At 45.0% G+C, this 17,991-nt stretch overlaps 1 protein-coding gene across 4 annotated transcripts in view; it reads right to left on the minus strand.

The window, feature by feature from the left end:
- Window positions 1-1,460: 1,460 nt before the first annotated feature.
- Window positions 1,461-17,991, minus strand: part of Klc (kinesin light chain) — a 116,241-nt gene continuing 99,710 nt past the window's right edge. For 2 of the 4 annotated variants that reach the window (XM_077664880.1, XM_077664881.1), the window contains exons 8-10: window positions 10,888-11,012; window positions 7,148-7,193; window positions 1,461-4,812 (exon numbers count right to left, since the gene is read on the minus strand). In XM_077664880.1, the coding sequence (XP_077521006.1) occupies window positions 4,732-4,812; window positions 7,148-7,193; window positions 10,888-11,012 (252 nt within the window). In that variant the 3' untranslated portion in view covers window positions 1,461-4,731. The remainder of the gene's footprint in view (window positions 4,813-7,147; window positions 7,194-10,887; window positions 11,013-17,991) is intronic. The other 2 variants (XM_077664885.1, XM_077664886.1) reach the window with 1 other exon arrangement.

The raw sequence follows: 17,991 nt of genomic DNA on the forward strand, positions 1-17,991 counted from the left end.
GCACTGAAAATGTGTTTCGGGGCCCTTTTAAGACCAGCGGTTGCCTTGCCTTCGCATTACATGCCCTGCCCAAGAAACGTAACACAGTACATCTGCGACGGCTCCTGCGAAACCTGCTGCCTCAGGAGAAGATCACTGGCACACTGTGCGGAGTTTTATTTTTATTTTTCAAACCCAATGGAGAATTGTGCAGCACCGGGAGTCGAAACCCGGTCCTCTTGCACGCGAGGTAGATGCTCTACCTCTACGCCATCGCTGCACTGAAATGTAGAAGTTGGCAAATGCAGGAGGCGAGATGCTTCACCCCTTGTTCTCTGTTTGAACAAGTAGGCAGACTCGCACAATGCCCGCATGCGTTTTTACCATCACTCCATTTTTCTTTCACGACGCTGTTACAATCGAGATGCTTCACCCCTTGTTCTCTGTTTGAACAAGTAGGCAGATTCGCACAATGCCCGCATGCGTTTTTACCATCACTCCATTTTTCTTTCACGACGCTGTTACAATCGAGATGCTTCACCCCTTGTTCTCTGTTTGAACAAGTAGGCAGATTCGCACAATGCCCGCATGCGTTTTTACCATCACTCCATTTTTCTTTCACGACGCTGTTACAATCGAGATGCTTCACCCCTTGTTCTCTGTTTGTACAAGTAGGCAGACTCGCACAATGCCCGCATGCGTTTTTACCATCACTCCATTTTTCTTTCACGACGCTGTTACAATCGAGATGCTTCACCCCTTGTTCTCTGTTTGTACAAGTAGGCAGACTCGCACAATGCCCGCATGCGTTTTTACCATCACTCCATTTTTCTTTCACGACGCTGTTACAATCGAGATGCTTCACCCCTTGTTCTCTGTTTGTACAAGTAGGCAGACTCGCACAATGCCCGCATGCGTTTTTACCATCACTCCATTTTTCTTTCACGACGCTGTTACAATCGAGATGCTTCACCCCTTGTTCTCTGTTTGTACAAGTAGGCAGACTCGCACAATGCCCGCATGCGTTTTTACCATCACTCCATTTTTCTTTCACGACGCTGTTACAATCGAGATGCTTCACCCCTTGTTCTCTGTTTGTACAAGTAGGCAGATTCGCACAATGCCCGCATGCGTTTTTACCATCACTCCATTTTTCTTTCACGACGCTGTTACAATCGAGATGCTTCACCCCTTGTTCTCTGTTTGTACAAGTAGGCAGACTCGCACAATGCCCGCATGCGTTTTTACCATCACTCCATTTTTCTTTCACGACGCTGTTACAATCGAGATGCTTCACCCCTTGTTCTCTGTTTGTACAAGTAGGCAGACTCGCACAATGCCCGCATGCGTTTTTACCATCACTCCATTTTTCTTTCACGACGCTGTTACAACTACTGAACAGAGTTGCTCCAAAATGGGTATAAGTGCATGGCTGGAGTGTGACTACATTCCGGCAACATGGCAACAAACACAAGGACAGCCATTGTATGGTACACTTTTTATTCGAGTACAAATGCGCACACTGACATACACGCACACAAAATATAGCTCACACAGGCGCACATGTACATATAATATGTACACCGTCTCACATGACCCATGCAGCAATTCTGCACACAAAACAGCGCGCAGTGTGTAGAATGCACGGTGTGAAACACCATGCACTATGCTTGCACAACAGCCACAACGATCGTCAATACGTTAAAATAAAAGAAAAAGCACCAGTAACAAAATAAATAACAACAAAAAAGAAGGAAAACAAGGTGTCCTTTTTTTCCCCCAGCAAAGTCCGTGTGCCAGGGGTACAGGGCCGAATTCACTTGCACCCACCTGCACAGTTGTTGATAGGAACCAAGAAGGAACGCGGCTCCAGCCCTTCCCACAGGCTGCTATGCAGCAAAGCCCAGTGTCATTGAACAACACTGCTCAGTCCACAAAGCTGCGAGATTTCATTAACGGAATGTTAAACAGCAGTGCGCTGCGAGCACAAGCAGTGCTTGAGCAAAGAAACCACTTCCTACAGACACACAAGCAGGCCATATAAAGGGTCTGCAAATTGCAGCCTAGTGACAGCGTACAGCAAATGTGTGTAAGGCATGCAAATGACATAGTGTCTGAGTTTAAATGAGCAATGAAATGCCAGATATATCCGCCAAGTCTGCAAGCATCGTGCCTCTTGCTAACCGAAGCTCCCCCGATTCAGTATTTACGACCATTCTGCAAACACTATCTCGCTAGTATACTCCCTGTAGTGCAGTATAAATTGTGATAAAAGCAGCCGGAAGCACACTGTTCAGCTGCCCAATGCTAAAGCTGAACTACACTTCAGCAGGCTCAGGCTGTATACACCTAGAGCACTCTTTTCTCCAAGTAAATTCATCCCTGAAACCAAACAAAAACAATGCTCACAGCAATAGTGAAATAAACAGGGTGGCAATGCCTCTAAATGGCAGCACAACAAGCAATTATTTATGTGATATCACGAGCACCAGATGGCTGGATGGAATAACACTGCGACACAGATCGTGCTCCTCCAAGATATTTCACAAAACTAGAAACAGGAGCATCCTCGCCAGCAGTCCTAGGAGCGTCGGAATTTTCACCAATATTTTCACCAGTCAATCTTTTGGATGGCCAATACTCACGACGACCGTTCGAATGCAGACACAATAACCGCCAAGTGCAGATATTACTTCCAAGTACAAACAGCTCACAGAACAGTGAATAAAAGCCTACAGCAAATACAGAGTCAGATGTACAATTTCTTTTCTTTTTTTTCCAATGTGCATGTGCTGCGGTACAAATGACACGCTTGGAGTTTCAGTGAAAGTCATGCAACACGCTTCCCTCTGAGTGAAGCATGTGCAGAACATTGAGTCAACATTAAACTCATTTTACAACAACCAAGATGGCAAACAATGCAGCACAGCACAAGAAGACCTCACTCCTCGTTACACAAAGCAAACGTGCCCCAGAAGGTCAATTACCACTTGTTACATTCTACAAGTGATGACGGCAACCTCTTGACCCTCCCACATACCTTGCTGATGTCGGTGATACCTTTCATTCCATTACCTTTAGTAAGCAGGCCATTAGGATAAGATGCATAATGTTCAGCAGTTTGAAAACCTGTACTAAAATAACTTGCAGTAACCATTTTGCTCAGCCACCTACTGTGTGTTCAAGGTTGCACATTTTGTCAGTCCTTGTTTGCAGCACATGCACATTACGTGTAGTTGACACTCTTGTCTGGCAAGTCTTGCTCAGTGATGTAGTAAACAACGCGCTTTGCACGTATATCGATCAGCAGTAATGAAACACATGGCATCAGTGAAAGAGTTGAAACCATTTAGCCGAAGCGGAAAATTCCACATGGTTCAGGCGGCAATATCTAAAATAAGAAAGAGCCCTTGCACATGCTGCACTAAAGCTTAGTAATTTGAGGAACCTTGCACGGAGGGACTGCTCATTCATTTACACGTTTCCTTCGTTATCGCGATACTCAAAAGCATTGCAAGTAGAAGTGGGCAAACTATTGCAAGTTCAAGCCCAGCTCTGCTGCCTACAAACTACTCCTACACTACACAACAGCAGTCGATTTCAGCAAATGCCACTTAACCACTGCCTCTCCCCTGGGGCTGCCGATATTTCACTCGTGTTTGCCAAGCTATTCACCGAGCAAAGCGATGAGTGTTCACTGATACAAACACTGGTGCAACAATGCAGACAGCAATACACCACTGTACTATGCAGCCACAGAGATTGTCGCTTGACATCATATCTTGTGCAATCTCAACAGCTACCACATTATAATCCATATCAAAGAATGTGATTAAGCATAAGCGCGTGATGCCAGTATGTTCACACTGGAGTCCAACAGTGGAGGCAGACAAACGTTTGTAGCATGAGTTCCAAAAATGCAAGATTTCTCCTGCTATATATGCTGAGAATACCAGCACAGTTCTGGCTCTTATTCCTCGTTCACAATTTAGCCTACACATAGACCATAAAATACGGGCAAAGGAATAAAAGATTACGAAAGCGGCAATGCTACCTGCTACGCCTGAAGAAAGATGGCCAGAGATGTGAAGAAGGGCAACTGACATGCCCAGTGCGTTAGCAATTCTTCTGATGCCTTGCAAACAACTGCAGCAGCAGATGAGGCAAGAAAGCAGTCTTGACGCACTGATTCTAGCAGGGACTCTGGCATGCGACCAACCAAAAAGCAGACAGCTTTACGCCGGTCTGTCTTGCACTACTGCCATCTTGGAATGTTGCCAAGAGTGAATAAAGCATGGAAATGTAGAGGAGACTGAACATGCGCGAACAATGAGAGATTACGAGCGAGCTTAAAAAAATAACAAAGATAGAACATGGTGCTATCAAATGTTTTTAGTAAACTGGCAAAATTCGCCTTCAAATTTGTGTTTTTTTTTCCTGCTGCAACAGAGTATGTACCATAATGTTCAGCAACGAGAATGCCGCTGTGAAAGCCAAGCTGCCTGCAGTACCAACAACAGAGTGTGGCAGCGGCTAGCATTGAGAACAGTGCTGTTCGTCCACTGTGCTGGAGTAAGTACACCGGGCTTGTCTTTGCGCTGAGAGTGGCTTGTCCTTTGCTGGAATCATCCGGATGCTTGGCTTGAAGGTGACTCTCGCTGTGAGAGGTGTGCGCTGTCAGCGAAAAAGGCCCCGGGGTTTCTGGGAGGAAACAAGGGGGGCTGCGGAGAGGGCTGGTGCTTCGAGGGCGTGCTAGAGCTCTCTCTTGCTGGCGGAGCGAAGCTGGTCTGAGCTGGCTGTGCGCGGCCTCATGTTTATCAGGTTGCTCTTGGCCTGCACAGAATGAGAGGACAGGGAAAGGGGGATTGAAAGGTGCAGCCAGGTTGCATTCACTTTCAACTCACTAAGAATGGCTGCTGTGTGATTCAACATAGCTCCTTTTTAAAGCACCAAAGGTAGTGCGAAAGAACTTGTAAGTACAGTAAACAAACATGATCACAAGCTCTTGCTGCTAAGTCATAAGTTTTCCTCAGGAATTGCTACCTCTGATGACCTCTCATCAGTTAACAGGATATTCTTTCTTGTGGCTACCTGTAACCGTTTTATACCACTATGCCCACTGTAAAGTGACAAGGTATTTTAAACTTACCGCCTTCGGATGCATTTCTGAAAAACCAATACTACAACCTTGCATGATAAAATGAAAGTTATTGCTCTGACACAGTACTCTGTTTCCTAGGACTCTCTTAGGATCTTGCAAGTTTAAAACACAAAACAACCAGTGCCGAATCAAGATACAAACTACTTAAAGGAGGTCTCAATAATGCTGTGGTATGCCTATAATGTTAAAGGACGTGCTTCACAAATATCCTCCAGCAAAAATTTTTTAAAATCGTTTTGTGGAAGCTGAGTTGGCTGTAGTTAAAATTTGAATTGCCGTGTTTTCGTGCCTTTCTCTTTCTTCTCGTCACTTTTAACACGCTGAAATATCAGCGCTCCTCTGCCGGCTGCCTATGCGCGCGGGAGTTCCACGAGGAGGAGCAGCTGTTTCCGGCCGCGGCCATGGCAGCTGCGTGATGTCGGAAAGGGTTGGCACGGCGAACCAGTGATGGCCCTCCGCTGCTGACGCAACGAGCGCTGCATGAAGTGTTGTGCGCTGATCCGGGCGAAAGCCTGGTACCGCTGGTCGCCCCGACACATAGAAACGCAAATTTTAAAAATACGTTCTAAATAATCGGCTCGCTCTGGAGGCCCTGTACGCAGCATGAATGCTTGGTGGCCTATACTCTCTACATAATGCAAGCGCATTATAACCCACCTCAAACACCCTTTTCAGAAACCCATTAAACTCAACTCAAAAAAACTTAAACCACTGCAGTAGCGGTTGTGGTGCTCAGCTGCTGACCTGACACACGCGAGTTTGATCCTGGGGATCCCGGCCACGATGGTCGCATTGTGATGGGAGGGAAATGTTAAGAAACCCATCTACTGTGTGATCCCCAGGTGGTTGAAATTATCCATAGCCCTCCACTACGGTGTTCCTCATGAGTCGCTTTTGCATGTTGAACGCCATAAAAGCAAACAACCTTGTTCTTGGGGTTTCGTGAGCTGCCTCCAGAATGTGAAAAATGTTTAGAATAAGCTATATACTGCCTAAATTTTCACCGTTGCTGGTTTCATCTAAAACATAACTTTCACATTGAAACTTTTCATACAACAACACTGCATTAAAGGTTATTTAATTAAATATGTTTAACTTCCTCAGTGTAAAAAAAAGTATGCCGATTGGCTCCAAGTGACCGCCAGCAATAAATACTCAGTTTTCTACAGGTACCAGATTTTTAAAACCTCAGCCCTTGTTTGCTGGGGTACGGTGGAGGTAAAAAAAAACATTTATTGGCCTTGCTGGTATTGTCAATTTTTTTCGTATCTTGGATGTTCTAAATATTCTCAAAATGAAATACTAACTTCTACTGGATGCTTATGTCCATAGCTCTGCCTAGCAACATTTCCCTAACTGATGGCCTTTTTCTACACAGGTGTAATAGCACTTCATTTCACTGGACGATCAGACTTTGAAAGAGAAAAGTACGCCGAATACATGCTACTGAGTGCGGATCAGAGGGCTTACCGTGTGCTCATCCCTACATAGCTCATCCTTATACCAGTGAGCATTGAAAACACAATATCAGAAATCCCTTTTAATGAAACCAACATTAGCGAGCCTATGGTGCTTTGCAATGTAGCTGTCCTAAATGGAGCTACCTCATGCTGTGATCAAGCGCAGTACTGTCCACTTTTTAGCACTTAAATTGAAAAATCTGCTCAAACCATTCCACACTTTGCACAGTCACTTTCTGTTCCCACAATATGTTTGCGAGCCTTGAAAAAACGCTGGGAAATGTGCCTGCTGCATTGTTGGCTGGTGGACTTGTTTTGCAGAGCCCGACGTAATCCCTCAGCACAAGATCCATTTTCAGTGGCATGTCATGATGGCAAGTACAGTGGCTGCCAGAGAAAGCTCGACAGTACTAGCTTTGTGCAATCAATGAAAACTTTGAAAAATTTTACTTCTGTTTTTGTAGGGCAGGGTCCAGTACCTACATTTGTGGCCCCCTATCAAAGAGCTCGCAACGAGCCAAGCCAAGAAGAACATTAGGCCTCTTACCTGAGGGTCGGTACTAAGGGCGCACATGGAGCTGGCGCGCTTCATTCTAAGAGAAAAAGAGACGGCAAAGCGGGAGAACACATCAGGCATGCTGTCACATGCTTCACTGACTCTTGCCATTCAGCTAGTTCTGACTTTACACCAGCCTTTTGGCTAAGAGGCACACTGTCATGCTGGAACACTACGCATGTTAGGCACTGAAATCCACTGCACACGCGTCCCAGAAACAACAAAAGCGAAGACTTGAACTACTAACAAATCAGTGTGCACACTGTACTGGAATGCAATCATAACACCTTGTAGCATGACTGCACACATATCACAATGCATACCAACATGACAGCAGCAGAGCTTGTCGCATCGCTGCTTCTTTGGCAACGTCTGTCGATGGCCATAAAATTTTAAAATATGAAGCAAGACATATCGTTTGATGCCTTTTTGTTCAGAAAGAAAAAAATACACCAACAACCAACATTTAGGCCCCATCCTGTTAAATCACAGATGAGTGAAACAGCAATGTAACAATGTAAAAGAGAGTATGACAAGAAGATTCCAGTAAATTAAGGTTGAATTACTACACTGTTGGTCTGGAGTTGCAGGCAATAATTATTTATTCATATTAAACTTAAACAGCAACACTTGGGGGTGGGCTAGTCGGAGCAAGATATGCCGAGAAAAAGCACGAAGTCGGGACGTAAGAGGAGACTGGCACAACGCATGCCACTATACATTAAGCAGAGTCTCGTTATATCAGTTCTGTCTCAGTGCTAATTTGTAACACTGTATCGCAACAATGCTGGATTAAAATGCCGTCAACTCAGGATGTTTTCTTCGAAATGGCATTTTTATGCCTGGTTTCTTTGCCTTTATGCCTGGGTTCTAGATATCGTGACCGCAACATGAAGCCTACCTTGCCTTACGACATAAATACAGCTAGACCCACTCACATAGTGTATATGGAAAAGTTCAGTAGCCTAAAAAGAGCATTCAGTGTGGTGCTTAGGAAGTAGGAAAACTAGCGATACTTTGGGATGGCAATCCAAAGAACGTGAGGCACAATTAGGAGCGACACCTGTTCAGAATCAGCAAAAACAGGGGCAAAATTATCACTGACATAACCACACATGCACACGAAGCAAGCACAGAGTTACCGGACAAAGAAGGCACAATTTACCCAACTTCCAAGGAGAAAAAGGGAAGGGTGAAAGGAGGAAAAAGCTGGATTGTCGTCAGTCTTTTCAGATCCACAATGGTGACTGACAGTCCGAGAATGAGTCCTTCGTGTACCACCATGCCAGGGCCTCATGCAAGGCTTGACTGGCTGCCACGAGTTAGTCGGGAGACAAGTTAGTAGATACATGAAACAAGTGGCAGGTATGTAGCAAGCAACACGCACACACCGGCCATGGCACAGTTCACCCCACACACAGACACACGCAGCACACATTTGCCCTCGCACCATACACTGCAGACTTTTCAGAATACCAGAAGCAACAGCTGGACCAGAGACATACACTGCTGGTAAGCTCAACAAGAAAAAAAAAAGTGTTTCTAAACTGCGCTATGTGTGATTATTGCCTAAGCGTTTGTCACAGACAAACTGCAGAATACCAGAAAGTGATGTGACAGGCTCATCTGAGGAGCTGGACCTATAATTCAATGAGATTGAGGACCACTGAATGTACGTGTAGATTATTTCACACACTTGAAATCTGTTGATTTGGGCTCAACACTAATGGCTTGATACATTTGCACTACACAACCCCTAGCAAACAGTAAGCCTGAGTAAATGTTAGTTTCACTCAAAACAACTGCATGTTTATCATCATCAAGACAGTTACGTGCATTGTAGAACAAAGGCCTCTCCCCATGTCCTTCAATTAACTGTGTCCTGCGCACGCTGCAGTTGGTCACCCTATCCCCACAAACTTTCTAATCTCATCTCCACACACCTCAGTTTCTGCAACCTCTGCTATGTTATCATTTATTATTGCCCATTAGGAGAGACTCTCCACAATCTTGGAAAATAAAAGCTGCGACACAGTTATTAACACTACTCAAGCTATGCCCATGATCTGTCCACTTTCCCTCTCTCTAGCACTGCTATATCATAGCTCAAACACGAGTGTATTGAGGTATAACACATCCGGCAGGTTGCACTGAGCACACTGTCAGCCATATTGGTGGTGATGCCAATAATTACTCTTCACACAGCTTCCCTGATGCAATTTAGCAACACAGGTGCTGAGGGCAGGGGTTGCAAGCACACTGCCACAAGCAGCTACCTCTCTTTCAGGGAATTTTTCCCCAGAGACTAATAGATCTGATTCCAGGTCCAGAGCAATTCTTAACGAGCTTCAAACGTAATCCGCATCCAGTGCCAGGCAGCGCCAGCAGCAGCAATCACTCATATTGGCAACTTTCTCCAGCAGGAAGCCCCAGTCCAGAACATGAGCAACGAGGACCACAGGAAAGGTTATGCCCCCAATGATCACGCACCAGAACTGGTAACAGAGAGCAAAAGTCTTTTGAAAAGAAAAAAAGAGAAAGGAAAATGCAAGTCAGAAAGGGAAAAGCGGGGATTCTCTTTAGAATCCGCAGGAACCACGTGCACCCGGGAAAATGCACCATTTACCACAGAGCACAGAAATTTAAAACAGGAAGAGATGCATGGAGATGGGAATGCGGTAACATTCAACAATGCAGAACTAGCAAAAAACAAAGTATGGCTGTTACAGGGGTCTGGAGCGCCGTTAATAAATATTAAAAATGCAGTAGCTCTTCGTCCCATCCTTGCTGCTCTGCACAATTGAATCACACCACAAACTGCCACCAAGCCTGTCTCCGATGGATTGAATTCATCGCTTTCTCGCCACCCTCACACAGCGACTGAGCGGCAATTCACGCACACTTCACATCCTTCAGTCACATTCAATGCAAGAACAGAATATGAGCCAATGTCCGGCCAAAGCTGTTGGACCTAGAAGCATATAATTTGCTGCCTGCCTTTCGTAACGATGCCATGCGGTAAAAGGTGACGCAGGCTTCTTTACACTGCTGACTCCCATAGAAAGAAAAAAGGCACCCCGTTATCGAGCACAGCATGTTGGCGCGCTGCCAAGATCTGCACTGCGGACGTAGATGACGGCGCGAGCTAAGAAAAGCTAACGCTTTTTAATAAGGTGATCTTGTGTACGAAGGAAAGTAGCAATTGGGCGGCCTCACGTGCGTATTTCTTTATGGAAACATAAAAATCTGGTGCCTGTTACAGTCGATGTCCTTGCACTTCTTTTTTCTGACCTTGAGAAATAGGTTCGCATTAGATTCAAATAAATACGGTGTCCCATATTCCTAATATCCACTTTGCACTACGATTACTGATGAAATGGCATATGCATTTTCAGCTGAGATGATGTAACAGTAACAGTAGTAGCGGCACTCCGCATCTGCGGAGGTTAGCGCCTCTGTATCTACGACTCCAAGTGGCGGGGACGAGAGAAAACATGCCCACTGAGTGGGCACTTTGAGAACACAAGGCCCGAAGAAAATTTGTTACCTAAGCACAATGGAGAGCACAGATAATGTTTCCTGTCCTTGTGTCTATAGTGAGAATACCTTTCTGAGAGCCTCGAAAAGACAAAAAGGCGACATCAATCAAGGAGATTAACGAACCCTGTCACTGCTCGGCCGGCTGGCCAACCGTAACGCGCTGCTCAGTCTTCCCCTCCCCCGGCACTTACCGTGTGGCGAGATCATCGTCGAGGGCAAAGTCGCTGCCCCTGAGCTTCTGCACCAGCTTTGCACTGCTGCGGCGGATGGAAGCCCGCAGCTTGCCCAGCGAGCTGCTCCGCTTCAATCGGCCGTTCTGAGACCCCCGCCAAGGCCCAATCACAACGTCCCGCAGGGGAGGTGGTGGTGGGGGTGCGCGGTTGGGGGGCAGAAAATAAAAACAAAAAAGAGAATAGGGACAGAGAGAGAGAGAAGAGAGGAGGGATGAAAGCGCAGAGGTGTCAGCCAGCAAAATGGCACGAAAAGAAGGAGGAGAGACACGACAGTGTATGTTTGGAGGAAATAAGACGAGAGATGAGAGCGAGCGAGGGGGGGGGGGGGGGGGGGGGAAGAAAGAGGGGGACAGAAAAGGGGGGGAGGAAAGGTGTTAAAAGGATGATCCGACTTTGCATTCGCGAAGAAAGGCAAGAAGAACGCAGCCCAGCACACAGCTGACGAAGGTGAAAGAGGGCGCGCTTCGAAGAGGAAGCGACCCCTTTGTACCTCCTCTCTCTCGCCGTCGCTTCCGCTTGCCTTTTTTTGCGAAGTGAAGGGGTTAGACAACCATGCTGTGGTGCCCAAACATGACGCGCGCTGGCACAAATACGAATGCCTGCACTCAGGTCCCCCTCCCATGAACAGCAAATGAAAACAGGACACCCCAAGAAAACCAGACTGCCTAATTTTTTTCCATGTCGCTTCGTATGCTGGACGGTCCAAAGATAGCGGTAACTGCTTTAAACAGAGCAGCTCGCCAGCTCCGGATTACATCTCTTTGCTTGTATGTTCGGCCAAGATGCTTACAAATTTTTTACACCAGGCTGACTTGAAATTACCTGTTTTGTTTTTTTTTCTTTTGTGCACAACTTTGGAAAAGTATTCCACAATTTGAAAAGTGCACTGAAGGGTTATTGATGACAAAACTAACGCAGTATGACAAATAAAACCAAGACATAAGTGGTGAGCGCCTACGCAGATGAACTGCAGAGTTTCTTCCGTGCTTCATCTACTCTAGCAAATGAAGCAAGACACAGTGAACACAGTGCCTTGAATTGAGGTGCTGAAACTGCAAGGGTTCCATCACTGACTGAGACAGGTACATTACTTTTTCCTGCTCAACCGCCAGTTTTGTTGCGCTATAATTTACAAAGAGATGGCAGCGACAAGAGAGTTGTTTTCCATGCTGCCATGCTTGCTTACATAATCTGCATGATTAACAGCTGACAGCCAAGCATATCTCTGCCGTCTATAGCAATGCCAACACGAAAAAGCACAATTTTATGACTTAGTCAGAAAAGCATTGCTGTTCACTACAACAGAGATTAGGTCCCCTAGTCGTCATCTTCCCACTATTTTTCTTATTTATTTTACTGCCCATCCTAATGAACCTCTCCTGTCAGCTGCTTTGCAATCTAAGAACAGATAGTATTACTGTGGTTTGTGTTACATATTAGTGTGCATTTTGCTCATCTTGCAAGAAGGGACGCAGGCAACTTGAGGAAATGCGGAATTAAATGACATCTACCTGTTAATGCCGCTCCTGCTTGAAATCTAAACGCAAATGAGCCAACGTTTTGGCCAACAACTGCACCTTCACTAGGAAGGCTGCTTCAAATGCTCATGCCAGCCATAATGACCAAGCTTTGTCAGTTAAAGGGGGCACATAGATAATGCAAGACCTATGCAAAGGGAAGAACAACATTCACAAGCTTTAGCGACCTGCTAACATCTTCAAGACTGGCCACACAAACCTCACTAGTCTACAGCTTGTGGAAACTAAAAACCTTTTTGTGGTAATACCACTGCATAGCACGCAGAACCCTCTAGGCTCAAATGTGCTCTCAATATACAGCACAGTACTTTAGGAAGATGGAAAACTGCTCACTGGATGCCATCGAGTCCAGTACGGCCCAAGCGACTGTGCACACTGTGCCCACTTCTCTATGCTAAAATTTACATTGGTTTTCCCCGTGGTACAGAGCCATGGCTTCGCCAGGTAGCAAGTGAAAATGAGGCAGTTACAGCATGAACTGCAATCAGGTCAGTAGAATTAGCGGTGCAAAAAATTAGCTTGCTTTCCTAAGCTGCACTAACTGCTATGTGCCATCTCGCTTGCTTGACCACCAAGTCATACAGTGGCTGAACAGATACAAATGCAACTACTGCAACAATAATTCCACATATACACACACACACCCTGCAATGCTGGGGATTGAACCCAGAGCAAATAAACAGGCAGTGTGGCAAATACAGCAAGTTACAGCCAAGTACGGTCACTCAACGCAGATGCCAAAGCTCAACAAGCCAGCACAACATTCCAAAACACAGCAGATAAAATATGCAAACAAAAATAAAAAACAAAGCAGATCACAAAGCAGCTGTGGACATCAAGCCACAAAGAGCTAAACTTGAAAACAGTGCGAGAAAAGTGGTTTCCATCTATCTTGTGTATTTGCAGTGTTACAGCCCCTGTGAATCAAGCTTCGGCTAATCGTAAGCCATTCTGCCCAGCCGTGGATGGCTACAAGAAATAAAAATAGTTCAAATGCAGTGTCGATCTTCCAAAATCTCAAACCGAAATCAAGCTGTGAGTGAAGTGTTTATAGAACATGACTTTGGCAAAAAAAAAAAAAGTTTTGCATTTACCAATTACTACTGTCTGCAGTATCAGTTGCTGGGCGAGTTGGGATTTCATGCTTTCATTCACACAGCGCAAAGACGAACACGAACAAGAGGGGAGGCGGCACTTTGTGGTGTCGTTCGTCTTCACGCTGTGTGAATGAAATGTCTGCAGTATGCCAACCTGTGCCTATGCTTGGTATGCAACCTAATCCAGTTTGTGTTCCTGTCACCACAAGGATGACAATGTGCTCTGGGCACAAGTGGGTACGCTCAGCGACAGCTTTCCTGGACAATAAAGGGAAGGCTACAGGGGTGGGCTGTAAGTAAGGATGTCGTTCCGCCAAATAGTCCGGCCGCAAAACAGTGCGCCTGGCGCGTTGGTCTCTCCGCAACACCCTCACACTGTCATTGGGGCAGTTGGCGCCATCTGTGATAGCTTCTTTTCACTAGCCAAGCCAAGCAAACACATTTTAATCAAGAGAACCGTTCGTTTTCTTCTTTTGACTTTCTAATGTTGAAAGTTGGGAATCTTGCTAAAAATGTGCCTTAAATAATGAATATTGATGATATATTATGTTTTAAAAGAAGGCTATTAACTATAAGCGGGGATTATATTCCGCTGCATTTTGCGACAGATTTTGGCTCCGTAGCTTCCGCTTTATTGCCAGAAAAAGATGTCACTGTGTGTAGAGGGGATTTACAATGGTCACTGTTACATCTGTCTCTTGAAAAGCTTGGTAGAGGATGTGATGATCCTTTGCATAAAGAAATTTAGTCTAGATAATGCCAACAGAGGTGACATACGAGTGGTATGTGAAGTGACGTGCAGCATCTATCAAGTTGTTTGGTGCTCACGCTAATCAGCAGTGGCAGGTAATATGAAGAGATACATTACAAAACATAGAAATGTATGCTGGCCAAACTGAACGCTCTCTTAACGGTCAGCTTCAAGAGCATGATTAAACTGTCTTTGGTTATGTTTCTAGTGCTATTGAGTGTCGTGTTTATGTACACAAATGTGGTCCCTTTTTTGGTGCTTGTAAGGTAATTGCCCAGAGCCCTGACCAGGACATAGAATAGGCTATTGAAGCTGTTAAGATAAGTTGCTTGGATGAAATTTCTTTAAGAGCTCCGTTTTTTTGGAAAGTTAGGCTCTTCTGCATGTTTTCTGTCATATTGTCTTTGATGCTGCTAGCCTTTATTGTCCTTTGTATTGTCCTGTGTCCTTTACCTTTTTTATTTTTATGGCTTTAAAATGCTCCTGTTTATAAAGTGCTTGTTTAGAAAGTTAAACTAACAGGAAGACAAAGTGTAGTTTCCTGTCTGTAGCGCTCACCTGTGCTGTTCCCCAATTTGGTTTTCCCTGGTGTCTTGATTTTGGTAACACTTCTGCAAAATTAGGCACTTAGTAGGAACAAACTCTCAGAGAAGAACTTTTTCTGGAAGAGTCTCTTATGAATGCATTGGCACTATCGTTTTCTTCAGCCACATTTCCCCTCATCTGATATCTTCACAAAAACAAAATAACGACAAAAAGTAAAAGCAGGAAACCAGTTATGCTTAAAAAGAGAAGCCCATTTCTGTGCACTTTGTATAAACTGGCATGGTGCCTGCGTGTCCCAGTATTCAGAATTCTGTTAAAGATGGTATTTTAAACAAGTTGCCGGAAGACGTTCATTTTTCTAGCCATCATATTTGAAGAAAACTAGCCATGTCAATGCAACGAAGAGAATGCAGAGAAGCCAGCCAAATAACTGCCAGGAAAGATACATGCCGCCATTTGAAACAAAATGTGCACAGAAATGACAAGCGTGCGAGTGAGTGAGCTGGTGAGCATGTCTGTGAATGTACACAGACGTGTGAAAATGATGCGGCGGCAGGGTTAGCGGGGAAAACCCTGCAGCCTTAAATATGGGCAGGGAGCGCTTTTTTACAACTAGCCAAGGTTGAACTGTGTGGCTAAAAGTCAACAGCCAATCATAATAGCAGCAGTGAAAAGGTAACCGCCAACGAATGGAGACTGAATTCGCAGTTCCGCTTTGCTTTAAAAGATGCCTGCTACTTCCTTGGTTCACTGAGTGAAACAGAAAATACGGTGTTGTTTCCACAACCGTCAGTGGAAAGCGAACCTAGCTAAACAAGTCGACTGGTTCCAGCATCTGTTGATAAAAGACAGAACAAAGAGCCCTGCTGTTTTTGCTGATGGTACTTGTACTGTTCTTTCCCACCAGAGGGAAATATTGTTTTAGTCGGATGGCCAAGTTTATACTTTTTTGTGCCCGAGATCACAGACCGCAGCTATTTTGTATTACTTTTTGCGAAACTAGGCAAGTACAGGCCCTAAACTCTTGAAGAAAAAAAAAGCTAAATGTGATCCCTGTGATATACTGATGTGAGGCATGCACATAGTGGCACCTGTTGCAAGACAAACGGCCACTCTATGCATGCCTACCCCTAGTGACATTAACTGGGTTTGAGTGGGCCAGCTTGGCTTGAACATTGAAACACAGCCGAGTCTGGCCCATTCAAACAAAATCGCACCAACTAGTCCGGAAACATGCCATTCGACATTTGAAGTTGCGCATGTGATGTGAACCTTATTTTTATTTAGAAGCAGCAAGGAAAAGATACGGCATGCTGCGAATTTAATCTGAATGATGCACAAAGCGCAATTTCTTTACAATCCTTCAAAGGCAGACTGCTCAAGCAGAATTATGCCTCCTAGTCAACCACACTTGTTCCGTGTGCAAACTGTGGAAGCCCTCCCTGCCCATATGTGCGCGATGAGTGCAGAAGTGATGAAAGATCTGGTGAGAGAAATGGAAAGGGTGGGCCAATGAAAGGCTGATGCTTTCCCTTGGGCCCTGGCATTCCAGCATTACCTGCTGTGCAAACGTACGTGTGGGTACTCACAAATTTCTCAGCAACCATCAGTTCGTCGTACGATCCTAGCATTACACTTCGCATCTGAAACCCACGTGCAGAAATCACCACACTTGAGTCCAAGCATAATTTCACGGATGGAACTACAAACATGTGCATTCCCAGACAAGTGTCAACTGTTCCCAAGACCGTGACAACATACCTCCGAACATGAATTCTGCCCTGCGTGACAACTAATTTGCCAATGTTAATGGGCGCACACCACAAATATCAGTACGTACCTGGTGTGATTCATACCAATATTTTGGAATTAATTTTTGGATGAATTTTCCGGCTATACCCTTTGCTTACAGTTTGTGGAAAACTGTAAGTAAACACTACGCTTCCATAAATTTGCGGATAAACATCTGTCGACCAAGAATGTGAGAGCATGGCACCATTGTGACCATGTAAGCATCAGCAGGAATTCACAAGATGTAGATGTGTAAAGGTTCAGAATTTCACAAGCTCTGGGACTACTACAATGGTAAATGGTATAGTGAGGAGAAATACGTATGATAACAATGAAGAAAAGGAACGGTTCAACAATGCACACCAAGCTTCTTTGCGCACTAAATATCATGTAGTTCCAACACAAACACATTAGATGGCAGCTTCTTGAAACTGTCCTTGCCAATGTGAATAGGGCTATGACTTGACCACATGGATACACAATGACCTTCAAACAGGCTCGCAGAAGTCAATACAACAGGCCACACTCTAAAGAAGCCGCCATGTGTTTACCTTAGAGATATGCAACATGGTGAAATAAATTCACAGGAAAGCACACATGCTGTTAGCAGCAACTCAACATCGGCAGTAGCTGCTCAATGCACTGACATATGGAAGAAAAAAAGACGATCTCCCGCCAACTGCTTTGAAACCAGAACAATGGCTGCCTTTCTGGGAACTGTAATTACTTCCATGTGGGCTCCATCAATGAATGCTGCACGATCCTAAGTTCTCATCTAAAGTGCTTAGGGAAATCCGCCAAGATGGAATAAATCTGAAATCTGTACCACCTCAGGGGAACAGTAAGTGGTGTGATTCACCATGGGTAGATGCCAATGAGTAATTACTCCCTTATCTCAATCTTAACTGCTGAAGCCCAGATGACACACCTACGGAACTGCTTCAATGCCACTTTCAGGGAGGCAGGAAATGGTGTGTGCAGTCTGGCACCAGATGTATGGTATGTGCTAACGGGAGTGTGGTGACACGCACGAATCGCGTACAGTGCAGCAAGGCACCACGGAATACCCTCTGCAATGTGAAAGTGCAGCTGTAGTTCATTACTTAGGAACATGGCTCCCGAATAGATGCAGCGCCACACACCACACAACAGATAAAATAAAAGCCCAATTTGCAAAAGACTGATACAAGCAAAAGCTTAAAGGAACCCCAAGAACACCATCCTTTTCAGTGAAAATCGGTTCTATGGTTCTCTTTCTGATCATGCGGACGTCTGTCCAACAGCAAAAGACGCACTTAAGGGTTAGAAAAATTGGATTTAAAAATTTCACTGCCACTCG

This window comes from Amblyomma americanum, chromosome 5, assembly GCF_052857255.1.
Source record: "Amblyomma americanum isolate KBUSLIRL-KWMA chromosome 5, ASM5285725v1, whole genome shotgun sequence".
Classification (NCBI taxonomy): Eukaryota; Metazoa; Arthropoda; class Arachnida; order Ixodida; family Ixodidae; genus Amblyomma; species Amblyomma americanum.